The following is a 23,613-nucleotide window of genomic DNA, read 5'->3' as shown; positions in this document are numbered from 1 at the left end:
CCTACACCAAAAACCCTCGAGCTTGTTCTCACTGCCAGTTGCACTGCAGACTGCTGTTTGCTCCGATTCAGCGGTAAAGGATGGGTTTCCCAGACAAAGCTCTGGGACAAAAGAAAACAGCCACCCTTATTCAGACATGGAGCTTTAAAGCACAGGACCTGTACCTTGAAAGCATAGCATGAAAGGAAATCTGGATGAGCCCATAGTGCTGCAGGGATTTTGGAATTCCCATATTTGTCCATATTTTTAAGTAGCAGTGAGGAATGGTGTGCGGAGATGGTTGACTAGCAGATACGGGCTGCTCTTGCCCAATCTGAACACATTTCGCCTTAGACCACATGCTGTACTTGGCATATGTATATATTCCAAGCTGTTTTGTCTGCATGGCGTGTTAAAAAGTGTCAGGCAGAAATGCTTACAGGCTCTGCATTTGTTTTGATGAGTTGGAGAGCCAGGAAAGTATGAAGATATTCCAGAGATCCTGAGGGAGATTCCAACAGCACACGGAGGGCACTGGGCCACAGTCTCACTTCCCTCTTCCCACCAGTGGGAAAGCAAGTACATTGGGTTATGATGTGCTAAGCGTACAGACTTGGGAGTGAGGTCAGTGGTAATCTATAACATATGTGCTTGAGAACGAAGAAAACAGTTCTCAAGAAGGGTAGACTCCTTCCAGAAACAGAGTGCTCTAGTTTCTAATGTTAAAACGTTAATCCTCTGAGGTGGGGAAGGGGCATTGGAAAAGCAGGCCTCACCTGGGCACCCCTGCTTGTGTTTTGTTATTGAATTATGTTAAAAGGTTAATCTTTTCAGAAGCCTTATAATCCCCTGAAAGGGTGAGGCTAATACAGCAATAAGCACAGCTTGAGAGAGAGGGTGTGTTGTTTGGAAACCCTCCCTCCTGCTTTTAATTTCCACAAACCATTCATGACCTTTTGAAATCCATCTTAACAGGAGGTTATGAATAGCAAACAAAAGGTTCCCTAAGCAGTGGTCCGCTCTCCCCCCCCCCTTACTCCTTTTCACCTACACACAGAAACAAAGGCCAGAAAACTGTCCATTCCGAAAATGGCTTTGAAATACAAATTTGACGTGATCAGGGAACATCCGCCTCCATGGGCCTTAGTTTTAATCTTCCCTCACAGCTCCTCCAGCCTCATGTGACTTATGGTGGTTGTTGTGGATTTTTCATGGGGTCTTTTGACAGGGAAACTCTCTGCAAAGCAGATGTAATTAATTATGGTGCTGATAAGCATATAGAGTGCCTAGTACAGAACATCTCCCCCTTTTTCCAGTGTCGGATTAGGAGTCTCTGTAGAGGCAGTAAACACACCATGCATGTTGCAATTCTTTGTTACTGGGCACCAATCCTTGGATGTTTCTTAATTTCTGTAGCTACTAAACTCTCAGTTTAGATTGCTTGCCTATGATTATCCTTAGAAATAGATCTAGAAATGTTAAAAAATGTTTACCCCACCATTTTGTTGGGCTGCAGTACACAAGATAGCTTATCAACATATAGGTATGTTGATTTAGCATCTCTTCAAGAGGCTGTTCTAAACACTGGGTGCTAGAACTGAAAAGGCCTTCTCTCAGGTTCACATCTACTTTATTTTAGATGGCAGAGGGGTCCTAAAAGAGGACCTCAGCTGTTGATTAAAGGTGCTGAGCAGATTCATCGTCATGAAGCAACCACAAGGGACGGGAACGGCTTGTACTCATTAAAAGAATGAGCTGTGAGCTTGGATGTTTGATCCTCAGTTCAAACCTCACCACATGAACTCACTGGATGGCCTTGCGCAAGTCACTATTCCTCCAGCGTCAGTCCTTATCTCTGTTACATGAAGCCAAGAATATTGGCCTGGCTTTCAAGGGGCATTGCATGAACGTTCTGCTGGACTTCGGCAAATGTGCTTGTGCTTGGTACTTTAATGTGTGCCAGGGCTCAACCTTGAGACATACCAAGTAAACATAGATGAAGGTAAGAAAGCAGTTTCTTTTCACTCACTACTGAGGAACTACAAAGTCTCTGCACACTAGGGATTAGGTCAGAGAATGCTGTAACCAGATCATCTTGAGCCCTGGTTTTCCCCACTCTTTTAAAAGTTATTTAAAACTGCAATTTTCTGGTGAGGGAGCAGGTTGTGTCAGTTCTTTGACATAATACCAGTGCGTGGAAGGTCTCGTTTTGGCTCACCCTGGTATGTTTCTACATTTGTTTCTACAATGTCTGGGTCTGTTCAAGCTGCCAAGTAATAGGAATGAAGTGACTCTATCTTTCTCAGTTAATAATGATCTCTACAGTCACTCCACTCTTGATAAGATATTATTCCAACGGTTGCACAATAAACTGAGCAAACAATCTCCTTGATATCTATTAAAAACTCCCCAAGTATATGCTGACTTTCCTGGCTTTGGGTTAGGTCAGATAGTTTAGTTTGGCCTTCCAGAGGTTGCTGAACTGCAACTCCCATAATCCCTGCCCATTGTCCATGCTTGCTTGGCCTGATGGGAGTTGTAGTTCAGCAAACATCCAAAGGTCCTCTGGGTTAAATCCGGTGCAGGTGTCTGTGTGAATTGGCCACCAGCTTTAATTATATCCATTTGTTCAGAATCAGAGCATCCAAAGTTTTATTGTCATAACTTGGCGGAAGTCTTGTTTTTCCTGCGGGCTCCAGAATTCTGGTTGCTACTGCCAAAAGAAAAGTGTTACTTTCTTTAAAATTCTGACAGAACACCACTGCATGTTATGTATTGAAGTTCTCACCCTGGCAAACAGGAGTATTGTGCATGTAGTTTTCACTCAGGTCCACGTCAGTTATTTTAGGCGGGAAACCCTGGGTTGTTGTTGCTACAATGTTGACAGCCGGCTGCCTATAAAAGCAGGCTGGCTGAGCTGTTTGCTGTTCAGTTCTGTTCCAGCTTACAAATAAAGAGCTGCTTTGGAAGAATCGCTGTGTCATCTGATATGTTCACCCACAATTCAACACTGCATGAATTTGGTCCGGACGTATGTCTATAAATCTGGCATTCTTTCTTGCTTTCCCTTATTCCTCAAACTTCTCCCTGGAACAACTTTCCCCCTACTTCAAAGGCCCTTAAAAAGTTTGCCTGGTTTGCTGATGATTGTACCAAATGATTCAGGTTATTAAAAACAAAAGGGGGGAGCCAAAAACTCCAAATGCAGTGGGGTGATTATTATTATTTTGGTCACATTGATAAATAAGGACTATTTTAATTCTGTCTGGACACGGCAGGTTATATTTCTGGTTTGTTCCACTGATTGATCATCAGTAAACATTGTTGTGGGTAGTATGAGCACAGTCTGTTACCTTCTGTACTAATCCTCTTCTGCTGAGCATACACCACTAAAACTTCACACAGGTCTTTCCTGTTTTCTTTAAAAGGGATCTTAAAAATAAACTTAATGGGCTAGAAGCAGAAACAACAGGCTTGAGTATTACACCTGCCTGTAGCACCTCTGGGCAATTTTGTATAGACTTCGACTTTCCTATTCCCTCCCAACCTTTTTTAAAATAAAAAAATATTAATAAAAATACTGGTGGCAGTTGTGTATAAAGTCTTGGCAAAAACTTCCTTCTAGTTGGCCTCCTTGAACTTTGACTGCATATGATTTATGATCTGATATTCTAAGCCACATGAACATAAAAAAATACATAGAGAGAGGCTTTGATAGTTTTGAGGGTTGTCTTCACACACACTTCATGCACAGCGGCTCCCAGACTTTGGAACTCCCTCCCTAGAGAAGTCAGACTGGCTCCCTTCTTATTGTCTTTCTGCCAGCAGGTAAAGACTTTCTTGTTCCAACAGGCTTTTGGGAATTGACTGATTTTAATGAAAAGGCTGCTGCCATGCTGTTTTTATTGCGATTATTGCAGTGTTTTAAACAGGTTTTTTTTTAAAAAATATGCATATAGTTTTAATTCATTCAATATTTAATTGTATTTTAATGATGGATTTTTCTATGTTTTTAGCAGTTCTTGTTTTTATCTGTAAGCCACCTTGAGTCCCATCTAAGAAAAAAGGCATGGAATGAATGACTGAATGAATGAATGATGCATTTTATTTCTACACAAGATGGAAACCCCAACCCTGTGTGTCTTTGTGCCCATGGAAGCCTAATCAAGAAAAAGCTGCTTTCCTAGAAGATTACTTAATTGCTCCCAGTCTTCCCAATGTAATTGACATTCCTGTTCTAATAGGAATTACTTTTGGCTATATGGATCAGGAAAGTTTCCAGACTGCACAATTATTTGGGTAACCAATAAACTGGGGCTGCCTCTGGGCTCTGTTTGGAAGTTGCAGCTCATGCAGAATGCAGCAGGTAGGGTGCTGAGCAGAGTCCCTGGCTGTACACACATTACTCCTCCATTTTAAAAATTGCAGTGGCTGTTCATTGGCAACCAAGCCATGTCCAAGGTTTTTAATATTGCCATTTAAAACCTTAAACAACTTGGGACCACTAGCAGATCACTTTCCTCAGTTCAGACTCAGTGGACCCTGAGAATCATTATAGGAGGCCTTGCTGACTATGCTGTGGCCTTCCCTTGTGTCATTTGGGAGGCATCAACAATGGCATTTTCAGGTGCTTTTAAAAAATGTATTTGTTTTCCCTGGTTGCACTGCTTAGCATTATGATTTAGTTTATATCACCTAGATTTTATTGGTGATCTGACAATTATATTCTTTCTTGTTAACTGTTTGGAGATTTAGTTATTTTTAGGTTAAGCGGTTGTATAACTAAAAGTTAGAACTGTTGGCAGCAATGCTTAACGCCTTACCCTTTTTTGTCTTCACGCAGGATTTGTGGACATGCTGTTAATCTACATTTAATCAGAGGAGCCTGCAAAACAGATCTGCCACAGAATGTGTGTGTAAGTAGCTCATTCCCTAGAGTGATCAGAAAGCAGTGCGTTCCTACAGTTTGGAACAAGCATACAAAATATCCTGTGGAGGGGGCATTATCTATAGTGAATAAACAATGGGATAACTATTCTAGTATGAGTAGAAATTGATGTACAGTACATGCTGGCCACATGACCCAAAAAGCTGTCTGTGGACAAACGCCAGCTCCCTCAGCCTGAAATGAGATGAGCACCGCACCCCATAGTCGCCTTTGACTGAACTTACCGTCTTCCCTCCCCTAATTGACCTGCACACAGTGCAATCCTTTGCATGTCTGCTCAGAAGTACATTCCAGCTAAATATGTGTACGATTGCAGCCTTAGAGTGTGTTGCTATGTTGGGGCATCCTAAGAAGTGGTCCAAAGTGCATACCTATGCATGCATACAAAAGTGCCGCTTAAGTTGTCTTCATTTCCTTTCAAACAGTTATATGGATTTTGGTTTGGTGAGGGTGCTGAGAATTTTTTTGAACATGCTAAACTACCCTTGTAGGATTACAATTACCTAAGGAAAGGAAACAGTTGTTAAAATTGTTTTAAGGATGTGGCATTGTTAGGATGTGAAACTCTTGCGGCCTAAGTGCTTCATGGAAATAAATAATAAGCGGCTTTCAACTGGCCATATCAGGACCCCAAGGGTTGCATTCCGCTAAGTTTTACTTAGAGTAGAACCATTGAAATTCATGTACCAAAGTTAGTCTTTGTCATTCATTTCAATGGCTCTGCTCTCAGTAGAAGTTGCCGTAATTGAATGCAACCCTTGGTAGCAACTTCAGGAATTTCACTTGTGTTTCTCTGAATCTGAACCAGTGGTGCCTTTAATAATAATAATAATAATAATAATAATAATAATAATAATAATAATAAATAATTTATTGCTTATACCCAGCCCATCTGGCCAGGCCTCCGCAGCCACTCTGGGAGGCTCCCAACAGAATCTTAAAAACATTATAAAACATCAAACATTAACAACTTCCCTAAACAAAAGACTGGCTAATCTAAAAGTCCAAAAATGTGTGCTTATTTCAGGGGGTGACTAATCATTTTTGGCCTGGGAGTTGCATGACAGCAATGGGTGCAGCCACCAGCACATTATTGAGCACATGCAGCGGGAGCCAATCAGCCCCTCCTTTCTCACCAAGTGACAAATCTGATGACTCAGGAGGGGACCAGTCTGCATCCCTGTCAGGGTTCTGGGCTGGACAGGGAGGATTCAACCTTTGTGCTCATCCCTACATGGCTGCCTACTTTATATTCCTTTGTATCACCATTGCCAATTGGGAGGGTCTTGGCTCTTCCCTGTCCCATCTTCTCCTAATTAGATTCTGTGGTGATCTCATTTTGCTTAATGCTTTTCTTCTCTTGGCAGCCCACAGCTGCTGACGGAGAATTTCCATTTTACAGAAATATAAAGCAAGTATAAAAAGAGGGGGTTTGGGTAGGCCTCTACCCATAATGCTCAGGGGCACTCAGTCCTGTTCTTTCAAGAAAGCTGTCAGCTGCCCTTTGCTTTTGAAATGCAGGTTTCTGTGAGAAAATCGCATGTTAATCCCATTGTTACTAGACATCAATTTCCCTTCTCTTTATTGTCTTTCAGTAATACCAATGGGGTAATCCCAGTCCTTTGTTTCATATTCAGCAAGGCATATTACTTGGGAGCATGATGATGGCCTTTCACTCAATCAGCTGGTTCCCACTTAATAAACACAAGTGAGCAAGGTGAGCTGGTGGGTGCAGCTAATACAGTGCTTATTTCATTCCTCCCCTGCTCCTCTTGCTGCTACTGCCATGCTACAGACAGAACATGCCAGAGTCTAGCTTATTGTGACCTCTGAACCCAGGCTCATCACTTGTTTCTCTTGATATAAACTGTGAGTGTTAAGTCAAGAATAAATTTAGGCTTCTATGGAGACATCACCACAAGCTGGACTCCGGCTTATTTATTGGAAACAGTGGAGGGTTGAAGGAAGCATTGCATTGGCTGCAGCTACCAGCAGAATCCTCATTTGTGTTAAGCCATAGTTGATTTTAAACTATGGCTTAATGGTACTTGTGAATCAGGCCAGTATTTTGAGGAGTCTAAACAATTCAATCCAACATTGCTTTTTGAAGAAGAACGCCTTATATTTGCAGTTAGATGCACTCCAGTCCCTGCGAGTAAATGGTCATTTGAAGCAATGGAAAGACCTGGGGAAGAACTCTCTGAAAGTTCCCATGCGGAGGACAAGGAAGAGGATGGAGCAGCCTCAGGCATCTCTTCCACTCTCTGCTTGAATGATGTGGGAAACATGCAGGTGGAGATGCTGGAGAAGGCCAGGGAGCTCTTCAGGCTCTGTGACAAGGAGGAGAAGGGCTTTATCACCAAGCTGGACATGCAGGTAAGCAGGAAAATGGACTGTGGCCACCTCCTTTGCAGAGGAAAAGCTCTTGCTTTCCTGAACTGCCACCTATGAGCGATGTACTGCCATGTGTAGATTTCATTTACCATTGTGCTGGAGAGAGATTTCATCAACATCCCACTGATATCAGAAGTCTATAATGTGTGTGTGTTAAGGGGTGTGTGTGTCAGACTTGAAAACTCCTGTTGACACATCAGGGGCTGCTGTTGCTGCTGCTGTGAAATTTGCTCTGTCTGTACTTCCATTCCTTCTCTATCTTAGCGTGATGAAATGCCAGGGAGGACAAGGGATCCTGTATCTTTCACAGCAGTGTGGAATTTCTGGCAGGTGCAACCTGTCATGAAAGCTCCTGCCCAAAAGTTCCTTCTTCCACACAGCTATTAGAAATGTAGAGGCCCCTTTGCTCTCATGCCCCTGATCTACTGTTTTTTCTTTCAAAGGCTATGCTGAATGACCGTTGCTTGAGCAAAGCTATAAGCACCTATCACCCAGACACAAAATTCCCTACCCTATGCTCAACAGGATGATAGTGACCCAGCCTCAGACCTGCTGCCATTTCAGTTTGGCTTCAGGCCTGGACATCAGGGCCGGCACAGCCGTTAGGTGAGGCTGCCAGCAGAGAAGCAGCACCGGCAACGATTTTGGGTAAGATTGCACCAATTTCTGGCAAGATCTCACCGAAATCATGTAAGATCTTGCTGAGCACATGAGCTCTCGTGCAATTTCAGCGAGATTTTTCTAGAAATTGCCAGAATCTCACCTGAAATCTGTGCCAATGGTGAAGGCGGCAGGGCGGTACTTCCTGTTTCACCTCAAGTGGCAAATGTGCTGGACATGGTACCGAAACTGCGTTGGTCCCCTTGGCTGATGACTTCTGTTGGAAGCTGGATGAGGGAGTTCAATCCTGTCCTTGAATTATTGTTATGGGTGATTGCTTGTTATGTTTGTTGCTGTTTTGACTGTATTGTGCGTGTTTTCTGTTGTTACATGCTGCGACTCACCCTGCAACCTTCTGATTGAAGGGCAGGCAATATGTATTATAAATAAATCATATCATTAGGCTGAGTGAAGGAGCTAGTGAGTGCACCATTCGCCCTCTATTGGAGGGCAGAGCTTGTCCTGCTCCTCCCAAATTGGTCTGCTTCCCTCAGGTGACACGGAGGACACTATCCGCCTGTTGGTGTTCTCACTCTGTGCCCATCTTTGGTTTAGGGTAGCAAGGTGAAAAAGGAGGGCAGGTTTCTCGCACCTTTGCAGCAAGAGTTCTGTAGAAGAAAGAATGTCAGCAAGTGGAGTTTGACCTGCAAACTTCCACCTGCTGAATTCCCTTCTTTTGTACAACTGTTAAAGCTCCCAGAGCCCCTTAGGTCACTCGGGGAATTTATCCTGTTTCACGCTTATTAAGCAAGAGCTGGTTTCCCCAGTGAGTTGTGCAATAAATTATGTAATGCCAGATTTTGTACACACACCTGTTAACAGAAGCACTTGCAGTATCTGTCCTGATGAACACAGATATATTGTCTTGTACCAAAACATCATCTTTGCACCACTCCTTTCCTTATTATGAGATTGGACTTCATAGACTTCTGTTGTCTTCTTTTGGAGAATGGCATGAGCTCTCAACAAGCTCCAGTGCTCATTGACTTGAGTTTGGCAAGGATGAAAAATCAATGTAGTGAGGGGGGTGCAGCAACCTCTGGCCCAATCTGTATGTTCAGTAGAAGCTTTCCCTCCTACCATGCATGCAAGCCATGAGCTAGGATGTTTTTGCTTGTTTGTGGAGGTGGAGCAGGAGCAGCCACGCCGCAGGAGGAGAATGGCAGGGGGATACAGGAGGAACAGTCGGGAATGGCACTGCTGTCCCCCAGCATTTGCTCCTTGAGGCAGCTGCCTCATCCTTCCTAACAGTAGGGCCGCCCTCCACAAGCAGATTTGTTTTTTAATATGGTTGAACAATTGATCTTGCAACCAACACTTGAATTTTGAAGTGGCACAGTCCGTTCAGAAGCTGAATTATGTGGCTATTCTGAATGGGAAGACTGGTGTTCTGTCATGAAAGTGCATTTTGTCAGCAACCTTGAATGCAAGGCATTCACATCCCCGCAGTCCGGTCAGCAGAAATGTCTCTTCTCTTTGCCTGTCAGGAATTCCTCCTTTCCTCAGGTCACCTTTTTCTGGGTTTGGGCTCAGATTAAGAATTTGCAACTTGCACACTTTGAATCTGGCCACTTGTGGCAGTAACAGTGAAGGGAGCTGGGAAAATAGGACGAATGGAAGTTTTTTCTTGTGGTTATAATGGCCTGTCCTTTCTTTTTCCTCCTCCTTCACAGCGGCTACAAAGTGAACTTCCTCTCACTCCTGAACAACTAGAATCTGTTTTTGACAGTCTAGAGCAAGACAATAATGGGTATCTCACGCCAGTCGAATTCAGTATGGGACTAGGTAAGAGAACGAGGGAGTGTGAAGCTCAGTGGCTATATGGAGAAAATGACAACTACTGTTGCTTAGCATGTATGTGGGCAGTGGGCAGAATGGCAAGAAATGGCCTTAGCTCAGCGGTAGAGTTTCTGCCTTGCATGCAGAGGGCCACAAATTCAATGCCCAGCATCTCCAGGTAGGACTGGGAGAGGTTTCTTGCTGAAAACCCTGGAGAGCTGCTGCCAGTCAGTGTAGACAGTACTGACCTAGATGGACCAGTGAGTCTGATACAGTATAAGGCAGCTTCCTGTGTTCTTAACAGAAATATTTTCCTTCCTTGGAATACTGGCAGTTTACCGTATATTAGGCCGCCAAGGCAACTGCAGAGAATTAAAGAACTGGGGTATTGAGATAGAAACCCAGGGACCAGATTCAAGCCAGTGCAATACTCCTACATGGCAAATGTTATTTTTGCTAGATATAAAGCAGGCATGCGCGCGCGCGCACACACACACACACACACACACACATATATATATATGAGAATGATGTGCAGCTTCTGGGGCTGTCTTTGCCATACATGCTTTCAAACTTATCTCCAAAAGTGCAGTTCTTGGAGTAGTGAATTCCTGTATATTGCACCAGATTTCATGCTTGCTTGTGGTGAGCAATGCTGAGGTGGGGCTATATCATGCCATACACTCACTGTCTCTGCTGAGAAGGCTCTTTCCAATGCTTCCAGTTCAGCGCTCAAGCACGCAGCTCCTGTGGAGACATTGTGCAGCAGCCACCGCAGAGAGATCCACCTGCAGCAAAGTGCAGCCAAAGCTGTTTTGCCAAGTATGAGCTGCATTAGGGAGAGCAGAGGTTTTTCTGGCTTTTCTATGGCCCTGTGCTGATTAGAAGAAACCAAGTTCCCTTTTTCTCCTTAAGAAAACAGCTTTAAGTCAACAGTTCCAGGAATCTGACGAAGATTCCAGGAAGAGTGCTGATCAAAGCTATCAGGAGTGGGGAGTTAGGCAAGAAGGTAATGGCAGGCTCTTATTTGAACTGGAATACAGTCATGTTCGTAGTGTGTTTTACAGAAGCCGTAAATGTCGTGGTGTCCTAAAGCTCAGTGGGTAACATCTGGAATTGGACCAACCGGTATTGACATTGTGCAATTGTGCCAGTTCCCAGTCTCTAAGGCCAGAGTGGTTAACTCTAAAAACAACCGTACTTTAATGGATCAAACCAATGATGGGGTGGGGAGGGCTGTGTAGAACACACACAGTTGACGCTGTATTGCCTTTTTCATTTAGTAAGTGCTAAAGTGTGACAAATATCGTGCTGTTGTGCATTAAAAGTCTTCATATGGGCAAAGTAAGAAACCATAAGGCATTTTAATTTAAAGGTGTTTTCTATAAAGAGAAGCTTATTGCAATATATGTTTTAGTCAGATGGTTATTTTTTAGTTTTATCCTCACCTATGTACCAGTCCGCATGCAAATATAAAAGTTTAATATTTATTCCTGTTTTTATTGTCCTTTCTGTTAGAAGTTACACATTTTGGGGGGGGTAACACTATGGAAGTCTCTTAAACTTGCCATTGTTTAGAGCCTCAGCATGTATTAATCTGGCCCTGATCCCTTACCTAGAAGTAAGACCCATTGAATTCATGTGGGGCTCATTTCTGAGTAGACATGTGTAGAACTCCATGGTAAATGCGTTGTTTAAAGTCCAGTCCTTGAACCTGTTTTGAGTGGAACGGCTTACCCTTGGAACATTTGGAATAACGAAAGTGACATGGAGTAATGCAGAGAGTGCCTTTGAGCATGTGAAGAGCTTCCTTCCTTCATTACAGAAGTTAACCATGGTTCTGTGTTTGAAGTGGACCAGTTCCAGTTCTTTTAATTTTTACTGTTGCCCTGATTTGGCTAAAGGTAGAAGGGGTCTGATATGGAGCTTGTGGATTTCACAAGCTCTCTCCCCTCATAATTCAAACACTGATGCAAGCCATACCTGGGATTAGAGAGATCTTATAGTCCTTTGTTTTTCTCATTCCACTGACTAGGCAAGTTCATAGGGATTGAGCAGTATGAGAGCTCTGGAAGCACCAGGCACGAGGAGACTTTTGAGTCAGGCTGGTCAGATGACTTGGACCAGGAAGAGGAAGAGAAGAGGTTTTGCTCCATGTTGGAGCAGCTCGAAGCATCCCAGGTCTTTGAAGAGTAAGTTGGAACTTTCCAACCTGTGCATCTTTATTACAGTGGTACTTTGGTTTAAGAACAGCTTAGTTTATGAACAACTTGGATTAAGAACACTGCAAACCCAGAAGTAGGTGTTTTGGTTTGTGAATTTTGCCTTGGAAGTAGAACATGTTCCGCTTCCTGTTGAGTGTGTTCCATTTGTAAATTGAGTCCCACGCTGCTATGGGAAAGCACACCTTGGTTTAAGAACGGATTAAGTTCGTAAACCAAGGTACCACTGTATTACGATTGCTGTTGCTATCTTTAGGAAACTTGTTTCGCAGAAGCATTGCTTCGACCCTTTCTATCTATCATGTCCTCTTCATTAATATGCATGTGCTATGTTTACCTGGGTTGCACTGCTACAACAGGAATGGGGAACCTGTGGTCTTCCAGATGATGTTGGGACTAGCATGGGTAGCAGTGGACTAGTAGAAAGGGATGGGTGTATTAGGAGCATAATAAGGCTCAGACAAAATCACATGGGGGAAGAGATTCTCCAACAGTGTATACATGTTCAGATGCATCTTTACTTTTTTAAGATGAGGACTTTTGACCTCTTATTTCCTGGGTTTTCTCATCTCAGGGAGGGATGACTAGGAGGCTTAACTATAAAGTACTTTAAAATAAGTTCTTTATAGCCTGTTTGGTGCAAGGACTATGCTTATCTATTACTCCCAAGCTGATAAACTTTACTGTTTGTCTTTGCTCCAGTCAGAACGAGGTTCAGGAGCTCTGGGCTCAACTCCGGAAAGAAAAGCCAGAACTCCTAACCAGTTTTGAAGAATTTCTCTTCCACATTTCCTCATATGTCAGGGATATACATCACGAGAAGGAATCGATTGAGCAGGCATTGAAACGGTAAGCAGTTTCTGGACATCATGTGACTATGCCATAGAAAGTGCAATGCAGTCTTAGGATGCTGTAAGTGGGAGGGAAAGTTTCACTCAGCATCCACAAGAGGATTCGTGAATGCCAAAGAAGGAGGTGGAAGTGTCCAAATGCCTTCAGCGGGACCTATTACTCTATGAATATTTTCTTCCTCTATAACCCAATCACACCTGCAGCAAACAGGCTGTGCACACACTAAAATTTTGTCTGTATCCAGTGTGCTTCCACCACTAGTTTAGGAAGTGGTGTACACACAGTGTTAGCCACGATCCACTTCCATCTGGTACTTATCCTGTCATTGCTTTTGAAATACTGTTTTGATATGTTTTCCCACAACGCCCCCTCTCCAAAAAAACCCCAAAACCTTCCCCAGCTTCAACCCAGATTGGGGAAAAGAACAGACTAGCTGCTTTTTAAGCTAGTAATGTGTACACAGCCTTAGTCTAACCTTAAGCAGCATGAGCAGTTGGGTTGCAAAAGTTTCCTGAGAAAATGTTCTCAATGTGCAGCTTTTTAAGCCTTTCTGGTGCCCCCTAGTGCCAGAGGATTTCCATATCAATACTCAAGTTCCTGAAAAGTGAGACAGGACATCTTATGTTAGCTGAGACGTATTTATTTTCTCTCAGTGGAGAGGTAATTCTCTCTCTCTCCCCCTCCCCCAATCTCTCCCCTCCTCCCACTTTGTCTTTACACTGTATCTGTTCCTTGCATTTCATCCCTCTTGCTCTGTGCTTTTAGGAGGGAGGTAGACCATGACCGCGAAATCAGGTGCCTTTATGAAGAAATGGAGCAACAAATCAAAGCAGAAAGGGAACGGCTGCTGAGCCAGGTAAACATCTCATTCCTTCACTCTCAGGATGCTTGAGCTGGACACTGAGCTCAGTTGCTAAATCAATGAGCCACATCCTTGCAAAGTGCTGGAGATTTATTTTTATGCTGAACGTTGGAGTGAAGAAAAAAAAAAGCACCAATTTATCTGCTTTTTGCAGGGATCAATGAAGCATGAGAAGAGCAGCTTACTTCAGAAAGAGCTGCAGAGCAAAGAACAAGAATTTGAGAAGATGCTATACCACCAGAAAAAGGTGACTTGGAGGGGGTGCCCCTTGTTTCTTTTGCTTGAATTTCGATTTTACCCTCTGCATTGTCTACACAGGTCCCGTTGAACTGGCTGGCGGGTTTTTTTGACACCAAAGTCATTACTTCTTACACATGTGCAGGGCTAGAGCTGGATTTGGGCTCTTGTGCCTGAGATGCCACCTTAGCCCCAGCTCTTGCTGGTTCCTGTTGGTGTTACAAGAAAAACCAGTGCCAAAAGCCTTCATTGTAGGGAAAGAGACAGCATTGCATACTCCGCTGTGACCAGCTGTTTCACTTCTGCAAATCATGGGAAGCCCTGAAGTGATGACTAGACATATGCGAGTGCCCCCCACCCCCAGTATATAAGCTACTTTAGGGAAGGGAAATTCTTCTCACTGTTCTCCTCCCCACCGCCCATCAGCACCAGACAGACTAGGTGCGCTCAAGTACGAAAAACTCAAATCCTGTATGCACCAGCTGTCAGGGAGGCTGTGCCCTGTAAGGTGGGGAGCAAGTAACTTTTTGGAGTGGCTCCTTGGCCCAGTATAGGAGCTGCCTGTGATTATTTTATCTCTCCAACCTTATTCATCCCTAGCTAGCAGGACTAGTGGTCAGGGATGATGGGAATTGTAGTCCCAAAACAGCTGGAGACCCAAGTTTGGGAAACACTGCTCTGCCCGTGCGCACGCACACACACACACACGGTCATTATGTCTAGTAGCCATTAGCCATTTATAGCTTTATCCTCCTGGAAATTTTCTAATTCTCTTTTAATGGTCACCACCACCACCACCACTTCTCGTAGATGTAAATTCCATAATTTAACCTTGCACTTTGTGAAGAAGAACTTCTTTTCTGGCTGCCTTGACTCTCCCACCCTTCAGCTTCCCTGAATGATGTTGGATTCTGGTAATATTCTCTTTCTCCGTAGTGTGCATTATATGAAGCATCTTGCGTCATGGCCCCACACAACCATTGTTCTTTCCCTGACAAGCTAAAAAACCCTGAGCATTATAAACTCTTCTCATAGAGGAGTTGCTCCAGTTCACCAATAATTTAGCTTGTCCTTTTCTGCACCTTTGGATACATCTGTACAGTCCCGCTTGAGGCTTATCTACACGGAAGATAATGGTTTCTGTCACTGGAGTTCATGGTGCTGTCCCAAGTTCCTTCCAGGATTTTAAACCTTCAGCTGTGAGGGCCCTTTTAGCTTGCTGCCCCACTTGCAAAGCACACAGTGTCCTCCTTTAACCTCCAAGGCCCACAACCTTAGTATGTGATGCCAGCACCATTCATGTTTTAGCTCCAAAGAGGTGACTCCACCTCCACCAACCCAAGGAAGGCCATCTGCTCTGTTTGCACATGACGTTATCATCGTGCCATAATATCCTCTTATAGGAATGCGGCTGAGAGATAACACTGTGTAATTTGCGTTATTGGTGCAGTTTGGGTAAGTCCAGTGTCAGTATTTGTTCTGGGTTGTTTAAAAACTAAAGAGCAGTTACGTTGGGGCAAAACAACAGAGAGGAGATTAAGAATTCCCCCATATGGGTTTTCTCAGTTCAGGGTCCCTTCCAACTCTTCAATTCTATGACTCTGAGGTTATCCACTCATGTGACCAACAGGCATATAGATTAGGACCACAAAAGACCACTTCACAATAGGGAATGAAAATGCAGCTAGAAGGTCTTTGGGGTATTGATACCATGGTAATTACTGTACCCCTGCAGTGCAGGAATATCAGCTAAAGCATCCATGACAGATGGCCCCCCAACCTCTGCTTATAAACCTCCAATTCACCACCTTCCAAGGGAATCGCTTCCACTGTTGAACAGTCCTTACTGTGAGAAAGTTCTTCCTGATGTTTAGTTGGAATTTCCTTTCTAGTAACTTAAATCCATTGGTTCTGGTCCTTAACATGTTATCTTTATTAATGTACTTGAATGCATTGCAGCTAAAAAAACCCCCACAGATGTATTGGTCTGCTTTCTGTTTTCCTTTGTACAACTTTTTTTAAATTTAAGATTTTTTAAATTTAAGATATTCTTCTTCTGCCTCCCCTACAGCTCAAAGCTGCTTGCAGACACTGGCTACTGATGCCTTTGTACTTTTGGTTTTTCAGATCTGTTCATCTTGATTTCTTACATATTTTTAGCTGGAACATCAGTTACAGTCCCAGAGCTCAGAGCAGCTGGAAATGCGGGTGCAAAATGAGAGGCTGAAAATCTTGAACGACAATCTCCTGGACCAACTGGAGAGAAGCAAATGGGAGCTGGAGGTAGCCCGAGGTCATCTGCAACAGCTGCAGAAAGAAGCCCAGCTAGAGCAGGAACAGAAAAACAGGTGTGTTGGGGTGGGGCTGTAGAACATGCAATGAAAAGTGCCAGTTGCTTTTGCTGTGTAATGCTGGTTTACGCTAATTAGTTAATCAGTGGGACTACAGAATGTAGAAATGAATAACAATAATATGTGGCTACTGCAAACTGCAGTACTGGCACTATTTTCAGGCGCCACATAATACCTGGGCTGTATTTGTAAAAAAATTGATCTTTTGGCAGTGGCGTAGCGTGGGGGGTGCAGGGGGGGGCCGGCCACACCGGGCGCAGCATCTGGGGGTTAGGGTTAGGGGGCACAGATCCACGGGTTAGAGGGAGCAAATCCACAGGTTAGGGGGCACAAATTACTTGCCTTGCCCCGGGTGCTGACAACCCACGCTACGCCACTGTCTTTTGGTGTCTCGCACCTACATTTTTGAATTCTCTGACTATTGACATCAGACAGGTCCCTTCATTGTACTCTTTTCAGTGCCTGCTAAAAGTGTTTTCGTTTAGGCAAGCCTTACCCAGATATGTAGACAACCACCTTGAGGTTGTTCTTGTTGTTTTACAATCAAGTGTTACATTATTTTTATGAAATAAAATTAAAGGGGGTCTGTAAGTACGAACACTTTCTAGCTTCCAGGACTGAGTTAAAGGATTAGAACATGCATGATGTTTTTATTCTCTTCCACAAATCTACTTCCTGTGTGGCCTTGAGATAGTAACATGATTTCTCTCTGTCAGGAGTAGGTAGCGTTGTGCCATTTAGATGTTCTTGGACTCCAGTTCCCATCAGTCCCAGTCAGCATGGACAATGATTAGGGATGATGGGAGATGGAGTCCAACGATATCTGGAAGGTAGCACATTGGCTATCCCTGCTCTGTATAAACTAGGGATAAAAATCATTTTCCTGGTTACATTTCCTAGAAGACCATGATAGAAATGGCTCGGAAAGCAAGCCCCACAGCAATTCACCATAAAAGGTCAATCCAAATCTTGTATTGTCAAAACCACGGCTCCTACCAGTCTGAGAACAAACAATGTGGCAAACAATAACACTGATCTCCACAGCAATCAGTCAGATTACTGTTCAGAATGTATGATGTCACTGCAAATTGGGCAACCTTTTGCTTTATTGAAGAGTAAATCTACTTTCTAATACTGAATTGGCCAAAACATGACTTCAGTTATAAACCGGGATAAGAATTTGGACGTAACGTCTGCAGAACAATTAGATCCCAGTAGGTACTGCCACCTTTTCTTCTCAGCTACAAAGTCCCAAATGGTACAGTGGTGTTGTTTTTAGTAATAATTTAAAAAAATCTAGAGCTGGTGTAGGTATTTTAACTTAAGTATGCAGTATGCACAGTTGACATTCTTTTTCTTATTTTGAACTGTATGCAAACATAGACTAATGGATCATTTTTAACAGGAAAGGCTGCTTTGGGAGGTGGAGTGATTGGGGAGCAGAGCAGTATGGTGGGTGCAAAAAGGGTGCGTGTAAATTTGGTCCTCAGCTGGAATTTCTCTTGGAAACCAAGAGAATGATATTTTGCACCAGCAAGTCATGGAGAGCAAGAATGGCAATCAGCTCCTAACCCAGTGTTATTTAATTAGTCCACCCTCTGCCCTTGATTGCTGCCAGAAGCTTTGGCATTTGGGTCATATTATCAACGTTTGCACAGGACAAAACTTGTAGCCCTTAAAACATTAACCCTCCCTTCCCCCTTTAAATGTAGGGATGTATTCAGAGTCTCTAAGAATATGCAGAAAGAAAAGAAAAGCCTCCTGCGACAACTGGAACTGCTCAGGTAAAGGTGGGGGCATCTTGACATCTGCTCTTCACCATCTGCCTTGAGGGCTTGTTCACATGTATAGGGAGGTATAGAATAAAAAAGCTCCTTGGTGTTATGTCAGCTATTCAAACAAAACCAGCAGAATTGGCCAGACCCACAGGGCTGCCACTTGACCTAAGCAGCAAGCTGTACAGGGGCCAGTGCTTTGGGTGATTCAGGTCCCCAGTGGCAATAGATGGTGCTAAAGTACAGTCATACCTCGGGTTGAATGTGCTTCGGGTTGAGCGCATTCGAGTTGTGCTCCACGGCAACCCAGAAATAATGGAGCGCGTTACTTCCAGGTTTCGCTGCTCGCACATGCGCAGGCGTCATGCGTGGAAGCGGCAATATGCGCCGTCGCATCTTATGTTGTGTTCAGGATGCAAACAGGGCTCCGGAATGGATCCCGTTCACATCCCGAGGTACCACTGTAATGTCTGAGAGCAGCACCAAAGCAATTTCTGCAGTGAAGATTTAGGCCACATGAAGCTTCTGTGAAACCTGAATGGGGATTTGTGGTTGCGAAAAGGAGTGGTGTCTTCCCCTTTCTCACTTCTCTTTGAGGATTGTTAGTTCCCTACCGTAGTTTGTGTAGAGCAACAGCTACCGCTTACCTCTGTGTGTCTTTCTTTCCTTTGGAGCAGAGAGATGAACAAGAAGCTGCGAGACGAGAGAGATGCCTTTGAAGCCAAGAAGCTGGTTAGTCTGAGAAAGAAAATTCTAATCCCCCGTCGCCTCCCCTTTGCAGCTTGCTGTTGTTGCCATCACTTGGGGTCATTTCATTTACAGGGTGGGCATTGACTGAGAAACCCTGTAGTGCCTGCATGTGGACTTATTATTATTATTTTTAAGAGAGAGCTGCACATTTTTAAACCAGGCAATTACAAAGGGGGCAATAAGGACTGTTGGCTCCTGACTCTACAAGAAAGCGTTTACAGTTGGGTGTCCCTCCAACCTGGAGGGGGAGAGAATCTTTTGCACATCTTGAACTTTGTACACTAAGGCTTCCATTCAGAGGAACCGTAGCTGAACCTCCATGTTTCAAGGCTGAGCCATTGCCACCTAGCTTGGAGAAGGCCCAGTTACGTTCTTTCTCTTCCCACCACCACCATTCTGCAGAGTAGTCTGGAATCCATCTCTGGACCCGCCTTGCCTCATTCCAGCCTATAGTTCTTCTGCTATATCACCTTGTTCCTATATCCTTCTAGGCTTCCATTGTCATGCAGCCCACAATTAAGAGACTGAAAACAAGATGTCTTTTTGTCTGTTTCTGCCTCTTAGTTTGGCCTGCTCCTGGAATGGCCCTTTTCCATCCCTGGGCAGTTTGGTTTTGGTAGGAGAGATGTAATGTCCACGAAACATACCACTTAGTAGATTTGATCGTAGACCAGCGAGGCAGGCAACCAAAATGTGAAGATGAGCCAAAAGAAGACATTTTTGTTTCCACTGTGACATGTGACCTCTTGCTGCTGGTTTCCCTGCTCCACAAATGCAGGGCAGGAATGAAGTATAAAGGGGGGGGGAGGGGAGTGTGCTGATCAGCTATCTAGTCTTTAGTGTTGTACAAGCATAGGGTGTAGGAATGTTTTTATTGAAGCTGCTATGTATGTTTTTGTGTAAAAAGGAGAGGGAAGTTTCCAGTGCAATGTTCTAGTCTTTGGGTATGATTGTGCAAACATCTGTGCACCTGTCTGTCCTGTTTTGCCATCTGAGGGTGAAACGAGGTGTCCCTCCCCAACACACACTGCTGCTGCCTCCCCACTGAAGCCTTGCTTACCTAGGAGTGGAGAGAGAGCAACTGCAAAGCTGAGCAAGTGTGAGCTGTTCTACAAAGCTTTGCTGCAGGCCTCTTCCCTCCCACTCGCCTTGAAGGGAGCGTTCCAGCTGCAGTGGAAGTGGTGGGGCAGGCGGAGAGCCGGTGGGGCGCCGTCTTTTGTGTTTCCACCACCAGAGGAGGCTTCTTTACCTTGCCTTATGAGTGGGCTGCCTCTCCGGCTGTCCCACGACTCATCTTTCTGATTACTAGGCCTGTGGCTGCATCTCCAGATAAATCTGGGGGCATGTGATCTCCATAGTCTCAATGAGATCATTAAATGCAGCAGAAGCAACAGGGAGAAACTGTCTTCTGCAGTTGCAGTTCACAGAGAGCAATGCAGTGAGTTCTCAGATCCCATTTGGCACTTTAATGTCTTTTTTGAAGAGCATCCCTTTCATGCTGCACCATGGGATACATTTTAGAGCTCTTGAGTGGGGTCGCATTGAAAGCAATTTACAGTATGGCATGGAGGGACGTGGAGAGACTTCATATGGACATAAATTGGTTTTTCTTCACATGTCAAAGTAGCCGCTGGATTGCCCCTTTGACAGTCTGCTATCTCTGTTCTCTAGTGGAATATGGGCTCCAGGCAAGCTACAATGGCTTTTGTTGTCTGATCCTCTTTGAAAAGTAAATATTAATGAGATGGAGGTTCTGTTGGATGCAGGGAAGAAAGGCACCCACCACTCTTCATGCAGATTGCATCTGATGTGGGAATTCAAAAAGAGCAAGGTTTTGATCTGCATACAGTCATGCTGCAGATTTAAAGAACTGGTTTAGTGCAGAAACAAATAATATAATACTGTGGACTGCGCTTGCATAAAGGCAGGTTGCATGGGTTAGAGTTAGCACATCAGACTCTTGAAGTAAAATGTAAACCTTCAGTTAATGGAAAAAAGGGTCCTTATTTGTTTCTGTTTTTTTAAACATTCCCTCCTTTTTTCTGAACCTCAGTCTTGTATCAAGGTGTACCAACTACAACTATGCTGGAGGGACTGGAATGAAGGAAGTTGAGTTCTAATTTTTCTAGTGGAAAAAATATGTTGCATTATGTTCCTGTCAACTATATATGCACACACAGCCACACACACAAACACACACACTTGATATCTGCTCATGCTAACTGCAATTTGCAGCAATCTTTCCATTGCAAGAGTGTGTAGTAGAAAAGGAAAAAACAAAATATGTCTGTTTGCCTTAGTTTAAAAAAGTATGGTGTTTCTAGAAGGCTTTTTCTACCATCAAAGAGCATTATCAAGGAGAAAAGAAGTCTGCTGATGCAGCAGCAGCTTCCTGTCTTGAAGTCTCTTGATGATGGGCCCTTTGTATATTTCTCTTTTGTCCAAGACTGCAATGCTTGTGTCTGTCTGTTGGAGCATCTGCAGGCTGTTGCTTTTCTAAGATAGAGAAGAGCACAAACTCCGATGCACACTTGGGGTATACTGGCATAATGTAGATCTGGTGAGGTTTTTGGTTTTAAAGCCTGAAGGGCCTTCCTAGCCTGATGTTTCTGTTGTCGTTAGATTTGCAACTGTACTGTTTTTTAGCTAGAGATTCCTGGTTGGCAGTCAGTACCAGTCTTCATTCACTGTGACATAATGATGGACCAATCAGGTTGCCAGAGTTTAACAGTGCATCGTTCTGTAGGAGAGATATCTGGCTTGTTCTTGCCTGCACGTTTATGACAGTTTGCCAGCGCTGCAAGACATATTTCCAAGTCTGCTTCAACATATAACAGGGAGACCTTGCAATAGTGAAGTATTAAAATCTTCTAAATACGCCAAGACTGTTTATGCAATAAATGGCAGCACTGGAAATCATTTGGCACTGTGAGGGAGAAGGCCAAACTAGACGAAACATGGAAGAGATCTGAGTGGATCCATGCACACTTAAATGGGAGGAAATGTCCTGCTGGATGAAGAGCTTGAACTTTGATTTCGGTTTCTGCCAAAATCTTTACTGCTTCAGTCAGTGCAGTACATAGGCAAGACAAGAGTTAAAAGGCACAGCAGGTGCCTTGCATGGCGAAGTGCAGCTAAGATATTGATCCAGCAGGTGATTTGCCCCCTGCCTCATCCTTTTGAAGAGATCGCAATGGGCACATCTGAGTTCTCAGATTGGACCAAGCAATCAGGCACTCCAGTCCTAGTCTAATTTGCTCACAGATGCTTCTAAAAGCATTTCAAAAGAGTTTTCCAACGTTTACTCTAGTAAGGCCCTGAGATACTGTGCAAAACTAGGACACTTGAAGCACAGTGTGGAAACTCTGCTGATACCTTTACAAGTTCCAAGGCTGCAGAGGACTACTTGGGTCCTTGCATCTTTTTTTCCTCTGCCAATCCCTTCAGGTCCCCAGTTGTTCATTAATCCGGATTACCACCCTAAACATTCTGAAGTTAATTTTGAAATTGATATTTGGAAACATCGTGCCTTGAGCTGCATTTTGTACTGCGCTTTGTTGTACCGCTGTGTGTTATGAATGGAAACTGAGTTTCCCCAAGTCCATACATCCACAGGTTTTGGAGGGAGTTGCATGCCATGTACAATCTGGTCCTTTGTGTGTCCTTTAATGAGAAACTTGCATGCACCTTCCAGAAATCTAGGAACCGGTCTCCAGGTACAACCCATTCATCACGGGTCTAGTTACAGTATATGTGTCTTTGGTATGTGTTTACGACAAATATTGTGATGGCAAAATACTGCAAAATTCATGCTGTTGTTGGAATGTGAGCCTGTGATCCAGACTTCCATAATAAAATGCCATGCACCCTGTTATCGTTCTCATCAAATATTTCATGCTTGTGTGTTCTGTCATTGCAATGCAATATTCCTTTATCGTCTGTTTTTAAATGCCAATGTTACACTGAGCCAATAAAAGCTGGCAAGAGCTAGAGAAACAGCCGGAAACAGTTGCCTCTTTCGTGCTCATATTCCATTGCGTAAAGTGTTTCTTTTGTATGACTGTATTATGACAGAGCATTTAGAGGTCCAATCAGATGGTTAAGACTAGGTTCTGAGTCTGCCCAAAGCACACAATAAAACCCACTTGAATGAAAAAACTGATATATTTATGAATAATCTTTCGATTCATCATTCTAAACCGCATTCAGCACAATAAATGTCCCATTATGATTAATCTGTTGTGAGCGATCCACACAACTTTGGAAGCAGGGTGCAGAACTGTTACATCTCTGGGATGCATTTTAAAGCTGGGAAATTGTGCTTTCATCCTGAGAATGCATTCTTTGTTATTGGAATTTAAATTTTAAATAACAAGTGGGGTACTGAAGTAAGTTGAGTACTTTCTGTATGCCAAACCCAAAACTGAAAAACCTTTTAATCTCTCATCAGCCGCAAAATGGCAGCTCCTGGGGTAATCTTGACTAACTGTTGGAGAGCCTCTCCCAAAGTGACATGGTGGTTGTTTTTTCTTAATTTACTTAGATGACAGATTCCAAATTGCTCTCTCTAATTTTCAGGCACTTGAAAGCAAAAGACCTCTCTTGAAGAAGGGGTCAGCGATAGGCAAATACCTAGTGGAGGAGAAGCCAGTCAAACGGTCAGAGCTGAATATGTTGTGTTGTGTCCCACTTCATGCTGTCGGTCTGTAGTCACCACAGTCGGTCTGTTGGGTCACACTGTTCTCTCCCTTTCTCCTCTTCATCTGAACTAAGGTTGAGGCAATGGGTGTCCTTGGGGAATTGC

General features: G+C 43.7%; 1 protein-coding gene across 7 annotated transcripts in view; it reads left to right on the top strand.

The window, feature by feature from the left end:
- The window catches only part of CRACR2B (calcium release activated channel regulator 2B), a 41,397-nt gene that overhangs the window by 7,277 nt on the left and 10,507 nt on the right, over positions 1 to 23,613 (top strand). For 4 of the 7 annotated variants that reach the window (XM_081922350.1, XM_081922348.1, XM_081922347.1 and 1 more), the window contains 10 exons: positions 4,823 to 4,895; positions 7,059 to 7,303; positions 9,655 to 9,766; positions 11,796 to 11,952; positions 12,685 to 12,831; positions 13,600 to 13,690; positions 13,851 to 13,943; positions 16,094 to 16,281; positions 17,997 to 18,068; positions 18,737 to 18,791. In XM_081922350.1, coding sequence (XP_081778476.1) covers positions 7,103 to 7,303; positions 9,655 to 9,766; positions 11,796 to 11,952; positions 12,685 to 12,831; positions 13,600 to 13,690; positions 13,851 to 13,943; positions 16,094 to 16,281; positions 17,997 to 18,068; positions 18,737 to 18,791 — 1,116 coding nt within the window. In that variant the 5' untranslated portion in view covers positions 4,823 to 4,895; positions 7,059 to 7,102. Of the gene's footprint in view, positions 1 to 3,186; positions 3,808 to 3,995; positions 4,050 to 4,821; positions 4,896 to 7,058; positions 7,304 to 9,654; positions 9,767 to 11,795; positions 11,953 to 12,684; positions 12,832 to 13,599; positions 13,691 to 13,850; positions 13,944 to 16,093; positions 16,282 to 17,996; positions 18,069 to 18,736; positions 18,792 to 23,613 lie in introns of those variants that run through there. The other 3 variants (XM_081922346.1, XM_081922351.1, XM_081922349.1) reach the window with 3 other exon arrangements.

The sequence above is a fragment of the Podarcis melisellensis genome (assembly GCF_964234715.1).
Source record: "Podarcis melisellensis genome assembly, chromosome: 1".
In the NCBI taxonomy this organism is placed as follows: Eukaryota; Metazoa; Chordata; class Lepidosauria; order Squamata; family Lacertidae; genus Podarcis; species Podarcis melisellensis.
The sequence above is the reverse complement of the archived record's forward strand: the minus strand, read 5'-3'. Positions and strand labels throughout refer to the sequence as shown.